Source organism: Paralichthys olivaceus, chromosome 15, assembly GCF_024713975.1.
Source record: "Paralichthys olivaceus isolate ysfri-2021 chromosome 15, ASM2471397v2, whole genome shotgun sequence".
NCBI classification, from domain to species: domain Eukaryota; kingdom Metazoa; phylum Chordata; class Actinopteri; order Pleuronectiformes; family Paralichthyidae; genus Paralichthys; species Paralichthys olivaceus.
The window spans coordinates 22,855,999-22,877,500 of record NC_091107.1 but is presented as its reverse complement, the minus strand read 5'-3'; the positions used below and the strand labels follow the sequence as shown (position 1 = coordinate 22,877,500).

Here is a 21,502-nt window from a genome sequence, read left to right as displayed (position 1 = left end):
TTTATGAGTGTGGACTCTTGGTAAGTCATGCATGCTGTGCAACTGGAAAGCAGTATCACTTTCCTGCCAAGCGTTTCCCTGTTGCCTGATATGACTCTGAATAAGTTTATGAAACTCCTTCAGGCATGTGTGGAGAGGTTTCAGTCCATGAAAGGTAAACAAGAGAACTGAACACATTTGTCAAGCTGTTTAATGTGGAAGCAGCTGAGATGCCTAACAGCCTCATGTTGGTGGTTGGTTGATCTGCAGCTCCTCCCTCCTGCAGCAGACCAGGATCCTGTTGTAGTGAAGTTGTTACTGAGCAAGGAGCAACAGGCGGAGGTGAGCAGACTGTTCTCTGTTTTTTCTGTGGGTTATGTGCTCCACTTTCCTCTGTGTGCTGTCTTAACATTGTTTTTTTGGACTGTGCAGTTTGGGAGGAGGTGAAAATGACAGCAGAGGGGAAACACTTCTTTCCTGATTCAAATGGGCAGGGATGTTTATAAGAGCATCTGAAAGTTTGAGCTGTTTCACTCCTTCATTGCAGTGAAACTCTGTTATTGTGAGCCCAGCTGCTGCTGTAGCAGGTGTGACACCATTCCAACAGACCCATGAAGTGAATTTACTGAAGGTAATGCTCCCAATGTGGAATCTGGTGTAGATTTTTCTGTAGGGACCTTGCTTGGGGCAGCCTTGTACAACTGCCTGTTTTAAATGTTACTAACAATTTACTTAACAACTAATAATCCATGTATTTAATCTGGTTTAACTCACCTGTGTATCTGTGGCTGCCCAGAAACATGATGTTGTGACTCTTATAGTAATATCTGGAGTCATGTTAACTGATATCGTTCCACTTTGTAAATGGTGCCATTAGATTTAAAGGGTGTACAGTACAACATGAGCATTGTTTATCAGTAGTGAAAAGCTAAAACTGTAAGTGGCATAGAATATGTTAAGTCTATAAATATGAACCAGATATCTGCATCTACGTCATGTGGTCTCACCCACACTGGGACTGCTGAAGACACACTGTGTGCTACTACTTCAACAATAACTCATATTAGGTTCATTTTCATATTGTACAGTGAAATCACATCATCTTCCCTAGAAAGCTCTTCAGCTTGGGTAATGATTTATAAGTCAGTATGTTTATCACCAGTTTTAATTCACTGCTGCTTTTTCGAAAGCGTAATTTAAACTTAGTATTCAATTAGTGCATCAACTCCAGCTTTTAGATTTTGAAATCTGTTGCTACAGAAACAGAAATTCATTTTCCTACAGGATTTCTACAAGTTTGTTAATGGGCTTAGTTATTGTCATTACTCACTTTATGCTACAGTTTAAGCATTTCAGGACACAAATGCAGAAAAAAACAAAGGCAGGTAGCTGCTGTAAAAAAACTAGAAAATAAACAGGTGAAAACAAACCACAGGGAAAGACTCAGGAGCTTGACAGTAGCACACACAGCCCTCCAAAACAGGATAAGAACCCAAGGTCAAAATATACGTTTCATAGTAAATGTACTGTATGTGCAAATCAGAATCATGTGGATCTCTTAAGGAAGTCTGAGAGTGATGAAGTCACAGCTTGAACAATCAGGAAATAAGCCCCAGACTTTGCCCCTTTCAGTGAAACTATGAGAGCCATCCATATCCAGCCAACTCCTACTACAACAAAGTCACAAAACTACAATTGTATCCTCAGCAGCTGAAAGATGTTACTATTTTCTTTAAGAAGATCATTCAGCAAATTTAACTCTGGTCATTTTAAGTCAATTGAGCAGTTTGAACATAAACCTCAAACCAATTAAGGGAAGTTCCCACTGTTCCCTCTAATGTCAGTGGACATGGACATTGTTAGGACTTGCAGACGGTCCTCTTTAAGATTTGTCTTCTCTTAAAGAAAAGACAGCAGCTCTGCAAGAGCAAACAAACACACAAAGTTTTTTCATTCACAAATATGTGTATTATTGTTTCACTGTTGACTTGACAACAGTTTAGACACTCAAACTAGTGGATGTGTCTCTTCTGTGTTTCTCCCCTCTTTAGTGGTAGACAGAATGGAAGACAGAGGGAGTCAGTGGGAGGGAGGAGTGACGAAGAGTTTTGAGTAAGAACAGTCAGCAATGTGTCAGCATTACAAGTCAAGGCAAAGGAGTGTTCATAATTGTTCACAATGTTGTGGTGGCTTGAGTAGCAGGTCATAACATGTTGTTGCAGGAAAAACCACTGAGAAAGTTTTTAGTATTTTGGCAGGTGTTTATATATCCATCTGTCGTCTTGTCTGTCTGTTGTCTTTCTGTCTGTCTGTCTGTCTGTCTGTATGTTTGTCTGTCTAAATCTACCTGTCTGTTTGTCTGTCTGTCTGTCTGTCTGTACAAGCTACTGTCACAGAACTCTACAGGTGGGCAGTGGACTCAGACATTGGTGGATTCTGGGGTCTGACCCATGAGTTTTGAGTAGTCATATGAACATTGTTTTGTAAGCTCAAACTTAAAGAGCACTACCTCCAAGTTCAGTTCACAAAGATTGGAATAAACTAGTTCACAGTCCCACAAATTCACAGTTTGCATCATCTTCCATTTTTTAACCTCTTGAAACCCACAGGGTCTCTGGTGGACATTACAGACACAGACGAGTTAACATCAATTGAATAAAGTCGTCAGTGTGGACATGCTATACCTCATTAGAGCAGGTAGAAGAACACCACGCAACTAAATCAGCATGTCGACAACACACACAATCAGTACTGTCGAACGTGCTGCTTCATGCTAACAACAAGCCCAGACTCCAAAGACTCCAATGATGTCTCTCTCATCTGTCTACAATACTCACTGAACCAGCAACAGAACAAGAGCAAAAAATCAAGTTTAGTACGTCTTACCTCTTATGTTTTAATGCCATAAGTTTTGTTTACATCCATAACTTAAAGCCACCTTATCAATGTCTGTGTCACTTTGAATCAATCCAAGGTGCTACTGCCACCTGCTGTTCTTCTTCTCTCGGATCACTGGCAGTCAGTACTAAAACCTCTAACTTTGCTCTGCTTCACTTTATTAGAATAAAATGAGGCTCAGATAATGATCAGATGTTATGCTTTGCATTACAGGAGGATTTGGGCTACAACTCTATGATTTCATAGGAATAATAGATGCTTGCATTCACGTTCAGCAGTTGCAAACTGTCCAGTATAATGTTCACAAGACCACAGTCAATGGTTCTGTTTTTTGGGCGCTCATGAATGTGATAATGTAGAAATGACCACTGAGCAGTTGTGTGATATGTAGTAGTAGAGACAAAGTATTGATGAATGTGTTTTCTTTCAGGCTCAAACTGGTCCAAAAAGAGTCCAACATGGACACACGGATCTACACCAGCTGAGGCCAAACCTCCAGAAGAGTGAATGTGATAAGAAGTGCTTTCAGCATTTTCTACCATGAGCAAAGCAGATATCAGCCACTGTGTGTAAACTACTGACAGTGACTGTACTTGGAGGAACAGAAGCAGGCCTTGGGGAGCTTCCAGCAGCAGTCACCATGATCGACCTGAGTTTCCTGACAGAGGAGGAGCAGGAAACTATCCTGGCAGTGTTGAAGAGAGATGCTGAGCTGAAGAAGGCTGAGGAGCACCGTGTCCTGTGAGTTCCTCGGCTCATTTGGTCCTCGTTAGTAGCCTAGTGTAGAGTCACTAATTCAAGTTTGACCTAAACTTAGTATAAAGGATACAGATGTCTTGCCTGACCAATAGTGAACTGTAGAAAGCGTATGTGTCTGTTACCTGAAGGTACCTGCAGGTGGGAATAAAGCATCGAGCAGAGCAGATTTCAAAAATAACACCAAAATGTAGAAATGTATCTTCTGACCAGTGGAGTCATTTGTGTTTGTCATGTCTGTACACAGGGAGCTACAGAGGAGTGTGAATGACAAGGGCCAGCTGAGGTACCTGACTGGAGAATGGTTCTACGAGACCAAGCAGCTTCGTCATCAGGATCGCATCCATGGCTCTGACGTCATCAGGGTCTCCATGAGACACACACATAAACCACTCACTATATGTGAGTCTGCTACATCCTGCATTTCTCCTTTTTTCATGAACATTGTAAAGTGACCATGATGCCTGTCCATGCAGGTCCTCTGTGTATGAAAGGAGAGAAATGTCTCCCTCCATGAACAGAATTACAGAGGACAATGTCAAACCAGAGACAATTGCTCAAAACCTTTGTAATCATCAGTCAATCAAGAAAATGTCATTCGTATAGCCCATACTATCTCAATTTGTCTCATACGGCTTAACAAGGTGTGACATCCTCTGCCTTCACCATCATCAAGTGTGAGGAAAAACTAAACTAACAATTTAATATGAAAAACAGAGAAACTTCAGAGAGCGTCACATGTGAGGGATCTCTCTCTTTGGACAGATAAAAGTGCAGCAGACGCCACGTGTAGCAGAATAACAATATTTACAACATTCATGAGAGGAGACAAAGTAATGCTAGAAACAATGCATTGTGTTCCAATGGTCAACTATGTTTAACGGTGTGTGTTGTGTGCTGCAGTGGAGCTCTCTCAGACATTGCCTGAGCAGACCAGTTTTGTCAGCAGTGAAAATAAAGAAGTGTTTGTCCCACCTGTTCTCTGTGGACTCCTGCAGGAGCCTCCCTTGCAGCTCAGCAGTGGAAGGTGAGAACCAAAGCAAACACATTCATCACATATAAGTTCCACCGAGCTGTGTTTGGCCCACAACCTTATAGCATTTAGCAGCTAAAGAGACAGAACATTTTCTAGTATTGACACTGAATCCAAAATGATAATGAATCCCACATCTTCACTGACCTGAAACTCAACTTAAAGTGAATGTTCATGTTGCTCTATGTCAACAGGAAGTGTCAGTGCAGCGTTGTGTTTGCAGCTTGTTTCAGCTGCAGGTTAAAGCAAAGGAGGAATTTTTGTTCCGGACATATACTGAGTGTTTGCATAGGATGTGTGGATGCATCTAGAAAATGTTTTTCCAGATGTCATTTCAAAGGACACAGCAGGTGCTCTGGAAGTGATTTGTTGAGAATCAGAGAACTTCAACCACACACCTTTTAAAGGGGACAGTAAAAAAAAAATTGATTTAAGTGGAAAGGAGATGTTACATTCTCCATTCATATTTTAATGCCAAAACTGTATTTTGATTCAAGTAAAACAAGTGTACGATCAAAGCTCCCCACACTTTAACTCAGCAAAGTATAAACATATGATCTGGGTTGTCTGTTCTCAGAACCATCACATGTGGCCAGAGTAGATTATTTCTGTATGACTGAAAGTGAGTGGAGTTGTGCACATTAGATACTTAGTAATCGGCCCCATACCCCTCAATAATCTTCTTATAGGGTCAGGTCTCACATGTTCCTGTTTTCCACTGGAGCGATCACGATTGTAAACATCATAAACTCATAACAATGTTTAGCAAGTGATTTCCCTGACCAAAACAAGTCTGTTGTTAAGAACCGAGTGTAATGCACTTTGATGAGTGCCCAGATTTTCTTAATCAAAATCCGATGAATTATTTTTTAAAGACGGAGCGAGTCAGATAAGAAAAAACTTTATTAATCCACACACTGGTGAAATTAAGTTGGTACAGCAGCAGACAAGTCAGAATGAGACAAGAGAATATACATTGAAAAGGCAATAGAATAATCATTTTAAATTTAATGAAAAATGCAAAATATGTACATAATATACACATTTCACTGCAGAAGTGGTTTGTATAGAAATGTTATTGATTAAAGTGCAGTGGCACAGGCTGTCTGCACGAGCAGGTATAAAACTGTGTCTGTACATAAGTATAAGAAGATATTGGGATATATGTGTGCAGGTAAGAGGGTTTACAGGCAGATATGGTATACAAAAAGTTTCAACATATAATAGCACATATACATACACATAATACAATCTCTGTTTATCTCAGCAGCTCCCAGAACCCTTATGACCCACCACCTGATACATGTAAACCAGCTGTGCAGTCACCCACAAAGGTAGGAACATGTTTGGAGATACAGTATCATTGAAAAGGTTGAATGTCCACACGGAACTGAGAGCACCCCCGGTCAATATCACTAAAACTAAAACTAACTACAACCCCTGCCTAAAAAGAACAAGCCTCTTGTTTGCTAGACAGAAATGTTTGACTCATGTTTAACTCATTTAACGATGCATCTGTGATTTTACCAGAATATTGTTTAGTAGCTTCAGGGGGAATCTGCTCACTCATATGCCAATTTATGAAAATATACAGATCATTTACCGAAACAGGCCCATTTTAGCTAATAATCTTTCTCTTTGGTTGAAGCAGAGGAAAAATCCCTTTGACAGTGATCTCAATGCCCAGCACACTTTTGAAGAGCAGAGCAGTCAGTTGTTGGATGGAGAAGTCGATCAAACCCAGAAACAAAATGAGGGTGAGTTTTTTTTATACAACCATTAGTGTAAAGTGATGAGTGGTATTGAAATACGTATGAGAATAAGTGGAAGACTTTTTCCATTGTGGTCTAATGATATATCTGTGCTATGTTTTGAACTGAGTGCCTGCTAGATGGACAAATCATGAAAGCCGTTACTTTACAAACTAATGTAAGTCTGGTCCTGAAAATCGTTTTGGCATCCAGGTGTGTGGGTCCATTGCGCTGCAGCTGATTCAACCTTTGCTGTGAACAGCATGTTGGCATGAGCAGTGGTTGCATGGCAGCAGAAAGCATGTACTCGCATGTCCTTACTAACAGTTTTATAATCAGGATTCATTCTAGTTGTTGTGGTTTTATTGGTGCGATTACAGAGAAGGCATTTTCACACAGTGGTACAGGAAAAGTAGCAGCCAAGTGAAAAAATGAGCCATTGATCTGGAACCCTGCTTTTCCCACAGGTTGTCAAAGTGAATGTTAGTCCAAATACACGAGGCTGCCAGACTAACCAGAGGATTACACAGAGTACATTCCAAAGCCTTAATCTGTACTGCATGACTTGTGGCCGCTGGAAATATTTCACAGCAGTCATGAAAAAATTATATGATAAGAGCAAAACCAGCTTCAGCACTATTTTTATTGTTGTAGATATTCTGCTGTTAACCCCATCTCCTAAAAATGATGTTCCCACACAACTAAACTGCATTCTCACTTATGTTTCCATAAGGAGCACATTTCCTCCCAGATTGCATTTGTTTTTTACATATCACCAAAATGTTTCACATGCACCTATTTTTGCTGTTTATTCTCTCCCTTTGACAACGCGAGGTGTTATGTTTGTTTGTTTGTTTGTATGCAAAAGCTACTGGACATATTACCATGAAACATGGTGGACAGATGCAATATGGATCAGGAGAGAACCAAAGAACTCAATAACTTTTGGTCCGGATCCATAGCAGATCCAGGATATTTTTTTCAATTTCTATAACATTGTAAGGAAGGGTGTTTGTTAACTATTTTGTTGATTTCTCACAGATGAAAAAATCAGACATACACAAGACACAAGGACTGATATTCATGGGTTTGTGCAATTTAGTTGAATTCAAATAAAAATCTGGATCATGTAAACATAAATGTGGTTTTATCAGGGGACTGCTGGGCCTTGGTATTCTGGTTCTGTGAATATTTATGTCTGTGAAGCAAGAATTAGAGCAGTAATATTGTTGACAGGCCGGTAGCCTACATAATTATGTTTGCAGACTGATTTATGATCGCTAATCAACCCAGATTGGTTTTTCTGCCTGACTCATTTTGATTATTGGATTAATGTATTAATTATAAGCCTTGGACTGTTCTGTTACACACTATGCAGCCTATAACAGACTGAAAGTGGATGAAACTGAGGCACTGTACACCATCCTGGATCCATTCTAATACCACTAGCTCCATAGATCGTGTTTTATTTTTAGGAAGAAATGCAAGTTTGTCTCTTGAGACCCAGTGCAGCCTTTCAACTATTAACTATTTTGGTTGTATGCACGTTTTCTCCTTAGATAACTACATCAATGCAATTAGCATGAAATTAAGTGTGATTTCATATTGGACAGTGTGTACTTGACTTTGTCTTATTTGTCACTCGATTTGCCCACTCGATTTGCCCACGTGTGTCTTAATCAAAATTTCATTTTCATTCTTGAAAACAAAGGTTGAAAACCCCAGACTGTGTAAGGTTTATTCTGTCTTATGTATTTATCTTAAAATAATCAGCATTCAATTTTAACAATGTTTGTCAATTCAGTAGGCTGAGGAAATATGGATTCAATGCAGTTGGCTTTTCTAATTCCTTACTAGATCAATATGACCGGCATCTAATGCAAATTATGTTTTGAAGAGTTTTATAGTAAATTCCACTTATCAATATAGCATAAAGGGGACTTGGGAATTCCCAATGACACGATATACATGAACAAGTTAGGGATTCCTTCTTTTTTCAGTCCCTTGTGAGCAGCGACCTGACACATTGTAACTTGTCCTTGAGTTTCATAATGAACAAAAATGTGTATACTTCTCATAATAACATTTAGAATATAGGACAAGATGTTGAATATCCCTTGTACGCTTGAAGGACTTCTGCACAATTTAGACAACCACCAGTAGATGTTAGCAGGTGTTAGTGGCCACCAGCGGATGTTAGGGACAAACCTTCAGTTGTGCACCTTAGCATCATCAAGTGTTTTGACCTTGTAATCAATGATGCAGGCCGAACTTCAGGGTAAGCTGAGGCTAAAGGTAAATCTGACTGGCCTCTGGCTTGTATGGCAGTACTCAAAGACGTGTAACCCTAACCCTAACCCATCATCACCTCTATGCCTTTTTAAACTAAACACTTAGGACAAGATGGAGAGTATCTGGTGTTCAGCCTTTTAATCACAAGACACCCTCTTCTAAGGCAAGCCCACCACAGGTTGATCAGACCTGGGTGTATGTCCCTAGCATCCAGTTGGGATCTTTCCTTCTGATCCAGAGTGATGTGTGATGTTTACATTATGATCTGGCGCTGGGCTGGTTCATGGATCTCCAGATCTTTGAGCAACCTGATGGTGGATGTTGCAATGAAACCCCTGCAGCCAAGCTCCACAGGGCAAACTATTGCTTTCCAGCCACATTGCTCTGCCTCAAATGCCATGTCTGCATGTCTTCTCCTCTCATTCACTTTATCAACAGCTTCCTCCCCAGGTACTGTTAATTCTACGAGGTAGACGATGGTATTGGACCAGAGTATCAGGTCTAGTCTCAAGGTGGTAGTGACAATATGTGATGGGACTGTAAAACGCTGGCCCACGTCCACTTACATCTCCCAGTCTCAGGCTTGATCCAACTGATCACTCTTGGTTAGTGGAGGAGGCCTGTCCCTATTCCCCCAATGGAAAATGTTGTCTTTTGAACTGCCAGGAAGCATGGACTGGTCGATGTTCTTAAAGCCACATTAGAGAATTCAAACTAGGTGTTTTGCCCTGTAGCTGAATTGTATAGGTATGTGCAGCACTATTTGCAGCACTAGTAGCCACATGCTCACTAGCACATGCTATTATCCATAAATGTATTTCCCATAGACTTCAGACCCACTCCTTGCCCCTCATCAGCTTCACCCTGTGGACCAAATATGGTACCTTCAATTTCAAAAATCCAAGATGCCGCTGGTCAAAATTCAACCATCCACGCAGACAGTCAGACCTTAGTGTTCCAGTTGCAGTTGTGTGCCTGCAAGTAGCATCAATGCAGTTGTCTCTCTCTCATGCATTAACTTGTCTTTCACTTTTTAGTCTGTGTACCTGTCACTTGGAATCTGGTGTGAAAGTGATGTTCCTTGATCTGCCCATTTATTCAGATCCACACCGAATTTTGATTAATTCTTTCCTGTCTAAAGCATCCTTCCACCGAGTTTTGTGTTGATCTGGCCAGTATTTTTTTAGGAATCCTACTAACAAACAGACAGACTGACAAAGTGAAGACATAACCTTTTACAAAGGTAAAAATAATAAAGCTAGGAGTAACATTAGTAAAAGAAAAATGTGTCCAAGTGCAAAAAGCAAGCATGAGAATAAACTGCAAACACAGGTTGAGTAGAAAGATATTGGGTAATCTGTCAAGAAATCTAAGAGAAAATATGTTGCCTATGTAAACGTAATTGAGAATGCAGGTGAGTTATCTGGGAATGTAATATTTAGGAGACAGAGTAACAAGTCGTGATAGTTTTAAACACATTGTTGATAGTTAGGTGTTTTTGTAAAGTGATTCCTTTAAAGGAAAAATGAAAATTTGACGAGAACATTCTCCACTGATAAAAGACTGCAATCAAAAGTTTCAGAAAGTGAATGTAGGAAACTCCTTTGACATGGAGTTGCTGAAGAGTACCATTGGTAGCTTTGTCCAGAGTTACATTTATAACTAAAACCATGGCTGATGCAAATCCTTTCATTTGTTTTTTTTCAGAGCCTTTACCATCATCTTACTGCTCCATTTCTTATGATAACCTTAGACAAGACATGAGCCTGGTCACCCAAAATGCATCTGTTCTTATGTCAATGCCTGAAAACACAGCATCCAGCACCAGCTATCAGGAGCATTTTTCTGAGGTAGATGGACCAGTAGGTAAACAGCCTAACTCTAGCGCTCTGAGGGGCATCCTGAAGCAATTTTACGCTTCCATCTCCGCAGAATCTCTGTTATCTCCTGTGGACCTGCAGAATCCAGTGAGTCTGGATTCTACTGCTGAGATAGACAGGAAGCAGGTGAGGTTCAGCTCAATGGTCAGTCAGAGCGGAGTGGAGTGGCAGAATGGGAAGGAGCTGGGAGAGCACAGTTTGCTTGACGTGGACTCCATCACTCTCTCCGAGACGGAAAATAACCGTGTCAATAACTGTTACCTTGAGAAAACTGGCTGTACCACCTCAGGCACACACAGGGCAATACTCAACCAGTGTGGAGTGGATTCACAAGAAGGTGAAGTCAGTTTCAGAAATGAGGCAAAGCTGCGAGAGCAAGAAACTGGACAACAGCAGGTCCTTGGTGGTAAGACTTTTATTTAAACCAATGAGTCAACAACTACACCACCAACCGATGATTTCAATAACTACACATTCATATGCATTCTGACATTAGACAAGCATGTAAATACATATAAATACTAACTTTCACGTTCATCCTGCTTTTGCATTTTCTGTCATGCATTAGTGCATTGCTGCATGTACTGCTTGTCTGCTTATAGAGACCAGTGGGTAAGACATCAAGAAAAAAGGAAGCATCAACCCTGATTCTATTGTCCGGCTTTACTGCATCTTTCTTTTGCATTTTGGCTATGCCACATAATTGTATCAGTCCAGGTGTTGGATTTTAAACTTGTTCATTGTATTACTGTTAGATGAAGTGTGAGGATATCAGTGGGGCCTCCACAGCCTTGACAATCTCCTCATTGTATGGCCACCACAATAAGAGTGCATGGATTCTTAATTAAAACATCTGGGTTACGAAATGTAACAAAATGTGTATTGAGTCCATAAGAGAAGTAAATTACTAAAGCTACCCTATATAGAATTTTTGGATTTTATAACATATTTCAGACAGCATAAGAAAATTGGAGTGTGTGTGCATTTTTTACTGCAGGGCAGAGAGTAATTTAAAGTTCCAGAAATCAGACATAATATTTTATGTGTAGAATGTGGTTACAATACCAGTGACCTAATTCATCTGACAGTAATACAGCAAGAAATCCAACACAGTTAATTATTATGAGGAGTGTTTAGAATATACAAAGTACTGATATATACATGAGTGATCCAACCGGTGCTTACTGTCTTTGCAGGTGTCTTTGAGCACTGTCATCCGGAGCTCCTAAGCCCTGCAGTGTCTAGCTTTGTTTCTGCTGAGCAGGTGCCAGGTAAGCCTGTTTACCTGGAGACAGAGCCTGAAGAGGAACATCACTCTCAGGCTCAGCCCACAGATTGGCCAACCAGACACAACATTCATCATCAAAACCTGCCTGAACAAAGCAATGACATTTCTGTTGACGCCCCCTCAGATACCACGCCACCAAAAAGTGTCAGCTCAGGGAATTCATCTCATGCTGTTTCACCACAGCCTATACAAAAACTACTTGGAATTTTTAGAAGACAGAAAGAGAAAATAGCTAAAGTTCAGGGTCCACAGAAAGAAGAAGTGACGATGAAGAAGAGAAGAAACAAAGAACCAGGCAACGCACCAAATATTTCCCTAGGTGCTACAGATACGACTATGGATAAACCTGCAAGAGTCAAACATGAAGCTAAACCCTTTGAAATGACAGAGGTCAGAACACTACAACTTGCAGCACTGCAGAACACTTCATTTGAGGAGACCACAATAGATGTAGACACTCAGCAGGATGCAACAGACGGGAAAGCTGTCCAGTTTCCAGAGAGACTATCCATCCTGAAAGCTTTCTGGGAGAGAGAAAACACTGGTCCCAAAATCAAATTTCTCAGAGAAGAGACAAGGCAAGGAAACATCTCCAAGACAGGAGACACTTCACATGACCCTCAGACATATGCGGAGAGCTTAAACAATATTTTAGCTCAAAAAGATACAGCTGACGATACAGCTGGCAGGTCCCAAGAAAATATTTTGTCACCACAACCTGAATGTAGCCTCGTTGTAGTTCTATCAAACGAGGATGGCACATATAGAGCTAATCCAGTGCTCATATATGAAGACACAGATGACTCTTTTACAGGTTCAGTAACAGAGTCACAGGAAATCACTCCGTTAAATGCTCAAAAGCAGCAGGAGGGCGATCCAGTCTCTCTTCCCAGTCAGTCCAGTTCCAGTCCTCAAGAGAACAGGCCGGCCAAGATCACTGAGCTTGAGAATTTCATGCAGACTGAATATACTGGACCCAAGGAAAACATTGCAATCGACAAGAGTGCCCCAATCAGCTCAATACTCTGTGACAAAATTGTTTCTACACAGTCTGATATGAGAACATCTTTAGATAACAGAGAGAACTCTGAAGGAGAAGATCAAAAGTGTCCATGTAAAACGATGTCAAAAGTGACAGACAAAGGTTTTGTTAGTCAGAGTCCAGACAGGCCACAGCTGAGAAGTTCGGGCAGTACTGGGGATGCACAGTCAACCTGTCAACAAGTCAAGGCGGATGCAGAGTCTCAAAAAATGCCCCTCAGTCCCAGTAAATCCCAGATGCCAAGATCAAAAGACAAGGATGAAGAAGTCAGGATGAGTCCGTCTAAGACTTGCCACCCAAGGGTCCTACCAAGAGAATCCTCCAGTCCTACGAGACCTAGGCTGGAGGGATCTCCCTTGAAAACCTTTCCAATAGACATCAACCCTCAAACTAAAGCCTTTGAAGAGCAACAAAGGAAGCCATCACCAGTGCCAAGACAGAGGAAGAGTCCCTCACATGGAGCAAAGCAAACACCATCAACAGATATTAAACCTAGCACAGACAGCCCCTCATGCCCTCTACCCTTAAGTCCAGAGGACAGAGAGCATCACTATGATAACGCACTACAAAGTAATTCAAGTTCCTCTAATTCATTACAGTCCAAAACAGCTTCAAAGCAGAAACTGGGGACCTTTACAAGCCTTGCCAGATCTTTTATCCCTCAGGATTATCAGCACTACCTTGGGCCACAGAAGATGGCCCATGTCCCTCCTTTTCACCAAGAGAAAGACGCTGCTGGTGAGAATGATGTGGTACACAGACCACAACGTTTCCTCAGAGACTTAGTAGGTAACAAGAGTGACAATTCCACTGTGGGAAATCTTCCTAGAAGCAATTCTTGGATTGTGCTAAATAAAGACAGAAACTCCAGCCAAGACACAACAACCAGGGCCAGGTGCCTGTCTGGGGCAAGTTCAGGCGGTGAGCTTTTGAATTCTCTCCCCATTTATGATAATGATCGAGAAATGGAAACCACATTCATGTTTTCTTTAAACAAATCACTTTAACACATTAACCTCACAGTGAGCCTGATTCGACTTACAGTTAGTCAACCTGCCCTGACAAATTCTTCAAAATCTACATTTGTGTATTTTTTTTTACAATCTGTGCACATTGACCTTGATTTTTCTTCTGTATTTCCTGTTGAGGCGTATCTGTACAAAACTGTAGAACATGTGTTTAGATGTTATTTGTCCTTTAACTATTTTAATCAGTAGAAAAGTTTATTTTTCGGTTTAATTTTGTTTCGATTAAGATTAAAGATCAGCTGATGATGATTTGTAGGAATCAGCTAATCACTATACTGTAATAATAAGATTGATGTTACCTACAACACTATGATGATAGCATCTTTTTTATATGCAAAATGGATTTAGTAAGGATTTGACCTTATTAACTAATACTTCCAACATTTGTTCCTTTTTGTTTACATGCATTTTAGTATCTTGGTTGTGAGCAGGTCTTTGAGTGATCCAGGTTTCAGGAGTATCATGGTTATGTTTTACACATATAAACAGTTAATCTTGTCACGGTTTTGATTAATCTGGACATACCTGCAGTACTCCAATAGTAACCAGGATACTGTGGCATGGGAATACCTTATCCAGGTTTCTGAGCCATCTCATAGCTGAAATGGTGATAAATCAGATAAGACTCATATCAAGGATACCAGTGTGCATGTACTCATTGAAGCAGAAGCAATTGTAGTTTTGATTGGTAGCTTAGTAAATCAGAAACCATGCACCATGTGTTGAGTATATTTTCTAGAACTGATTGTGTTTTATTTGTGCCAGGTTATGATGAGAGTCCCATCATGTCAGCTCTGAAACGATTATCTTCCAGGATGTCTTCATCCAAAAGTCCGGAAAACCTCACCTCACAACCAAGTAACAGCTCTTACTACTTCATATAGTGCACCTGTGTTAGTTGATGGCAAAAAGCTTTGTATGTCTTAAGTTTTTAGTATAATTTAATATGGGAGAAGTATGTAAATAAAAATCTCTAATGTCCAGTATCCTTTCCTCTTAGGAGAAGAGAGGAGCACACATGAATCTAGACAGCAAAGTGTGGATGATGGTAAAAACAAGTGTAATATATGATAATAAAAAACTATTCAGTCCACTCTTTATAGATAAATGTAATGTCACTGCATGCACATGCTGAGGAAACCCCTTCTGACTCTTTTTGAACTTCAGACTTCAGAACTTAGAGATTAAAAGTCATATCTTTCCTCTAGTTTCATCACTTCCACCTTCAGCATCTACTCTGTCCAACTCAAAGCAGAAACAGACCAGTGTGTCAGTGCCTGTTCTCCAGCAGGACGAGGTAAACCACTCCACACCCCTGCAGTCAACATTAACGCTACACTTCGTCAACCCATATATTCACCTTCTCGCATAGAAGCTTAATTATTGGTCTGCTCTCATTCTGTGAGTGTTTTTCCATGTTCGTGTTTTTATTCACGCTTTTCTGGTTGTCTCTGACATCATCAGACAGACAGCGACAGCACTTCTGAGACCAACTTGGGCTGGAGAAGAAACACAGGCAGCTCCACATCGAACATCAGTCTCTCCTCAGGAATGGCGTCCATGTCTTCTGTATGTCCTCATGCAGTTTGCTACATAGCTTATGTTTCTGATAAAAAGAAATACACAGTGCATGTGAGCCACACCAGCTGGAAGTGGAATGTTTGCTTAAAGATCATTTTTTTAAGTAATTTCTACCAATTATTTAAACTTAAACCGGACAATTTTTGAAATGGGTCATGTAGGAACCAAGTTATTGATCAGATTACGATACTTTTCAATTATGAGCCTGGTGATAGTCTGTGTTTTTCTAACTGTCAACAATCCAATGAAAAAAACAAAACAAAACAAAATGTAATACTTCTTTTCTCCTTTCTGCCTTCCCTACTTTTGGATGTTAATCTTCAGTAATTTACTGAGACAGCTGGGCACTGTAGTTTTAAGCAGATGTTTGACTGTTTTTAAATATCATTTACCTGCAAAAAAATCAATAACATAGGTGAAAGTAGAATGGAATGGGAAGAAATGATGTAGTAATGTCCTTATGACATGACAGTCTGGAGTTGTTGTGAGCTCACATGTAATCCTAGGTGGTGTTCTCTCTCATGTCATATTATGAATGATCAGGTCAGTGGCAGCACCAGCAGCATTTACCCTGGAGACTTCGGTGACATTGAAGTCCAGGGAAACATCCAGTTTGCTGTGAACTACATCCAGAAGCTCGGAGAATTTCACATCTTTGTGGTGCACTGCAGGGAACTGGCCGTGGCCGACGCCAAGAAGAGCCGCTCTGACCCGTAAGTGATTCCTCCCTGTTCACAATGTTATAGGGACGACAAATGTTTTATTATAAAGTGATATATGTTGCCTTCTTCTCATTCCACTATATGTTCTTGTTTGTAACAGGAGCAAGTAATGGTGTTTTTTTTACAGGTATGTGAAATGTTACTTACTTCCTGACAAAACAAAGTTGGGGAAGAGAAAAACCACGGTAAAAAAGAAGACTTTAAACCCCAACTACAATGAAATCCTTCGAGTAAGATTTCCATATTCCATATTTTTTCAAATTTCTCTCTACATCTATTCCATGTTTGACGTCATTTTTTGTTGCTCTCTTGTCTTCAATAGTTTAAGATCATAATACAGATGTTAAAAACTCTGAATCTGAATGTGTCCGTGTGGCACAACGATACCTTTGGGCGGAACAGCTTCTTGGGTGAAGTGGACCTGGATCTGTCAGAGTGGGACTTCAACAACACACAGATAAATGAATACACATTAAAATCCAGGGTAATTACTTCATGTCACTTGACTTGACTGTGTGAGTTAAAGGAGTGATTTAATTAGACACACAATAACATCAGCTCTATTCTTCAGGTGTCAGCACAATCCTCAGACTACCCGTCTCCCTCCCTTCTGATAGACAGCAGAGGACAGATGAGAGTGGCCCTGAGATTCCTGCCGCAGACTTCTCACAGTGAGCTGATGACTCCTCAACTTCTATGAATGATCACATTTCATTTAAATTTTTATTATTAGCACTTATTTGGTCTGACTGCATCCACAGGTAACAGAACATCTAGGTTGGAGACTGGTGAGGTGCAGATTTGGGTGAAAGATTGCAAGAATCTCCCTTCAATCAGAGGAGTGATCATCGACCCGTTTGTGAAATGGTAAGATGTCCTGCAGTGTGTAAGGCCACTGCTATGGAAAGCGAAATTGTAAATCCAAGAAACTCATGTGATTGTATCATACGTCTTTTCACATGGTTTATTTATTTCAAAGTCAGTTGTGTGATTTCAGACTTTAGAAAAACATACAAAAGATCAGTTTGAAGGCTTTTCTTTGTTTCTGGGAAAATGAGCAAATCGTAACATTTTACAAAATGACTAACTCTGAACTCTTTATCCAATACACGTTTATTCTGTGTGACCTCCTTTTGAGAAGTAATGTACATGACCTACATAAGCGAAACCCTGAAGCTCCACCAACCCGGCAGAGCTCTCCGCTCTGCTGGTCAGCACCTGCTAGAGGTCCCCCGAACCAGGAGCAAACAGTGGGGTGACCGATCATTTGCAGTAGCAGGTCCCAAACTTTGGAATGCACTGCCCTCTGAGCTACGCACCACCACTGACCTGCCTCTGTTCAAAACCAAGCTAAAATCATACTTGTTTGATCTAGCCTTCAACTGAAACTGTTGTTCTTGTCTTGTGTTTGTTGTTTGTGTATGTTCGATTTGCAATTGTGAAGCACTTTGGTCAACCCTTGGTTGTTGTAAGGTGCTATATAAATAAATGTTGATTGATTGATTGATGAACACTAAAGTAATACCTCCCACTATCCTGTTTTAAAGGATTAACAGATGATAATCTGTCGCTTAGTCAACATTCATCATTAGCTCGAAGGCCTAATATTATCTGACATACTTTATTCATGTAATTATTTATTTCATAATTACTTCTTTAGTTCTTCAGATTTGAACTCTTTGTGTTCCCAGTATTTGTCCGATCTGCCTAAATGAATGAAAAACTCCTTCCTTCTGTCCTCCTGTGTCAGCACCGTGCTACCTGACACAAGCAGGAAAAGCCGCCAGAAGACGCGGGTGGTGAAGAGGACGGCCAACCCCATGTTCAACCACACTATGGTGTACGACGGCTTCCGAACGGAGGACCTCAGAGAGGCCTGTGTGGAGATCACAGTGTGGGATCACGACAGACTGAGCAGCCACTACATCGGCGGCCTCAGGCTTGGGCTCGGGACAGGTATGATTTCACTTACAGTTTAAACTAGAGTAATTCAAACCCCAGAAATGTGTGCTAAACTAAAACTTCAGTAAAAAAACATAGAACTTGAAATGGAACCAAGAAAAATATGAAGCAAAAAAGAAATCGAGTTAGAACAGCGAATAAATACACAATCAGGAAGAACAATCACAGAAGAGGGAAAACAGACAAAGACAGGAAGTAAAAAAGAGTTAGAGACACCAGGTAAAAAATGTCAACGTAAAACTGGATCTAACAAATACAAAATAGTCTGTAAGGGTAGCTGTGGTTGAGGGGGTAGAGCGGTCGTCCTTTAACCGGAAGGTTAGTGTTTGATCCCAGTATTCCTCATTCTGCATGCTGAAGTGTCCTTGAGCAAGATACTGAACACCAAAATGACCCTTTCTCATAGAGAGAGTGCTGCACATAGATGCACAGTATGAATGTGTGTGTGTGAGAACAGCAAAAACTGTAGTGTAACGCACTTTGAGAGGTCATCAACAATAGAAAAGCTCTTTATAAATACAGACCATCTACCATTTTATACAAATGCAAAAACAAGGATAACAAGTAATATTAAGAGAGTGTCTTTGCAGCACAAAGACACTAACAATAAGACAATGGAAGAAATGATAAATGTACTATTTTGCAGTACAGAATTCAATAAAAGGTCTGTGTGATAAAAGCAATGAAAACTGCACTGGGATAAAGGACTAAGCTGTGCAGGGAACCTAGAGGCAGAATTAAGAGGGCCTATTGTATGAAGAATAATCCAAAGCCTGGTCATATTACACCTTTCAAACATTTATCTCTGAACAAAGAAGAATTTAACTTTGGACTGATTTGTCTATAACAAGAAGTAACTGATACTAAGCTGCTTTCCAACATTGATTTTACTACATCCCTGCTGATCCCTGTTTATTCAAATTCACAATCTCAGAAGAGAGTGAACAATGTATCTATAAAGTTACACCACCAGCCTTCTGGGGGTGTTAAAACACTGAAATAAAGAAAATATTGTCTTTTTTGTCCTTTCTTGCACATTTTCTTCATGTTCATACCAAAATGTAATTTATTGTCAGTATGCTGTAAACACTAAGGTACTGATGGTTGCCCACAGTTTCCACTTCCTGTGTGCAGTGTCAGTGATCAGGTCTAGAATAGAACTGTGGATGTCAGGATAATGTAATGATATTGATATACATCATCATATTTACACTCTGGAGATGCTGTAGAGCAGTGGTGTCAAAGTCAATCACAGAGAGGGTCAACATTAAAAACTGGGACTATGTCAAAGGCCAAACAGGGTCATCATTTATTATACAGGACAGACAGGATATTGGATAAAGTGCAAAAAGAAAACAAATTCAGGTCGGCTACTTTCTTCTTTTATGTACATGTGCCAGAGCCAGATGTTTGGCCTCCTGCCTTGGCTGCCAGTTCATTAATGTCTGGGGTTAGGTTCTGTGCTGTGGAAACCCTCAAGATGGAGTGAAGGTGTGCATCAGTGAGCCGACTCCTGTGTGGGTTTTTGTTCATCTTCATCACAGAGAAAAGCATGTGGGGGAACTTGATGGGGCACAGATAGCAGCACACAGGCACTGGGATCTCTGGAACACTGGAAAAATAATTTAATAACATCAAATACTCAGCCAGTGAGTGGAGAGGAGTGCTCGGTCCGTGTGTGTCTAGCCGGGCATTGTACACCTTGGGTCGGCCTGTGGAGCTTTTTTTCACAAAAAAAAGTGTGGATCCTATTTACCGGCATGCCAGTTAAGATAGACATGGTATTGTATTGCCAGCCGGATATAATTGTATCATTGGCCGGAAGTGGCCCGCTGGCCTTGAATTTGACATGTCTGGTATAGAGCATCTAGTCCTGCTCAATTTTGTAATACCAGTTTTTATAACAGGTATAATTGGTACGGTTTCTCCCTATCATACAAAGACAAATCAATAATTCTATCACAAATAATTATAATTCTTGTTAGAATATGATTTCCATGCTTACCTGGTAAGAAACTAACTCAATTGCCTTCTCTCTTTGCAGGGAAGAGTTATGGGGTGGAGGTTGTTTGGATGGATTCGACGACCGCCGAAGCAAATTTATGGCAGAGGATGTTAGAGTCTGATGGGGAATGGGTGGAGGATGTTTTACCTCTGAGAATGTTTGTGCTGGCAAAAAGCATGTCAAAGTGAGAGTGTGTGAAGTGTGATAGATGTGTGGAAACTGAATGTACAGTTGGATCTACACTTCGAGTGAAAGCAGCCACCTTAATGAGCACTGTGTATCTATCTGTATGACAGATGATCATCTACGATAAATTAATATGAATAAATCCATATTTATGATATAAACCACTTGGGTTTATATAGGCTGAACTACATGATAAATGTGCCATCTGGAAATGATTATTTGTAGAAATAATACAAAATAGTGCAGAAGACACAATCAAAGTTATTAAATTGTTGTGATCTGAAGATACATCCAATCTGAGCACTTGTGATTTGTATATAACCTTGTTTGTTTGTGTAATTAGTGCATCAAGCATCTTCAATAAACATAATGTTACTGTAAGGTGACTGACAGTTTCATTGAGAGGTTTGTTTCATATTAGAAAGTCAACACTTGGACGCAGCAGAGCTTTTGGCAGTAGATGATAGTTGTTATCATAAATATTTACCTCAGAAGCAGCAATGATCTCAGATTTGTAGTCGTTTTTACTGCATTTGTGTGTTGGAGCTACACTATCACATCTGAACCTCAGTAAAACAGTCTGAAACTATTTTTGACTCTTTTTTTTCTGCATTCCTCCTGTTATCCTTGTCCTCACAGTCATGCTTCTCTGTGCCAGTCTGACATTTTCATTTGAGATTCTCTCTCATGACAACTGAAAATTATAAGCATTATTCAACAAGAAGCAATACTGGTGGGAAACAGATGACAGACAAATGGCTGCAAGGGGAGAGCAAAATAAAAACACAATCTAACCCCAGCTCAGTATGTGTTTACTTTGAGTTTATTGTTTATAAGTATTATTTTTTTACACACACACACACACACACACACACACAATTAATTATGTGTAAACTACATTTATATATATTTGACCTCACAATATAATAATAATAATAATAACAAGCCACATTTCCTACAATACATTCAATGCAGCAATATTTCACCTCTCACCTTCGCGCAGGTCTAAAGCTTTCTCATTGGTCGATCCACCCTGATGCGACAAGAAATCCCTCTCAGTGATTGGCTGTCATGGTCTGTCCATCGCAACCACAGCCCG

The 21,502-nt window shown here is 40.2% G+C and overlaps 1 protein-coding gene across 17 annotated transcripts; it reads left to right on the top strand.

The window, feature by feature from the left end:
- The first annotated feature begins 202 nt into the window (after positions 1 to 202).
- Positions 203 to 21,202, top strand: sytl2a (synaptotagmin-like 2a). 17 transcript variants are annotated; one of them, XM_069510290.1, is made up of 20 exons: positions 255 to 321; positions 527 to 610; positions 3,308 to 3,618; positions 3,881 to 4,035; positions 4,537 to 4,660; positions 5,934 to 6,000; positions 6,315 to 6,423; positions 10,417 to 10,995; positions 11,786 to 13,840; positions 14,713 to 14,805; positions 14,948 to 14,995; positions 15,156 to 15,244; positions 15,412 to 15,516; positions 16,072 to 16,241; positions 16,378 to 16,480; positions 16,573 to 16,734; positions 16,822 to 16,921; positions 17,012 to 17,117; positions 18,001 to 18,206; positions 20,257 to 21,202. In XM_069510290.1, the coding sequence occupies exons 3-20, from the start codon at positions 3,518 to 3,520 to the stop codon at positions 20,403 to 20,405; spliced, it is 4,521 nt and encodes a 1,506-aa protein (XP_069366391.1). In that variant the 5' UTR covers positions 255 to 321; positions 527 to 610; positions 3,308 to 3,517; the 3' UTR covers positions 20,406 to 21,202. The 17 variants fall into 17 exon arrangements, with proteins under 17 accessions (XP_069366394.1, XP_069366391.1, XP_069366398.1 ...); XM_069510297.1 differs by lacking the exon at positions 255 to 321 and having other exon boundaries at positions 376 to 610; positions 11,786 to 11,860; positions 12,002 to 13,840; XM_069510292.1 differs by lacking the exon at positions 255 to 321 and adding an exon at positions 2,031 to 2,091 and having other exon boundaries at positions 377 to 610.
- Positions 21,203 to 21,502: the final 300 nt, after the last annotated feature.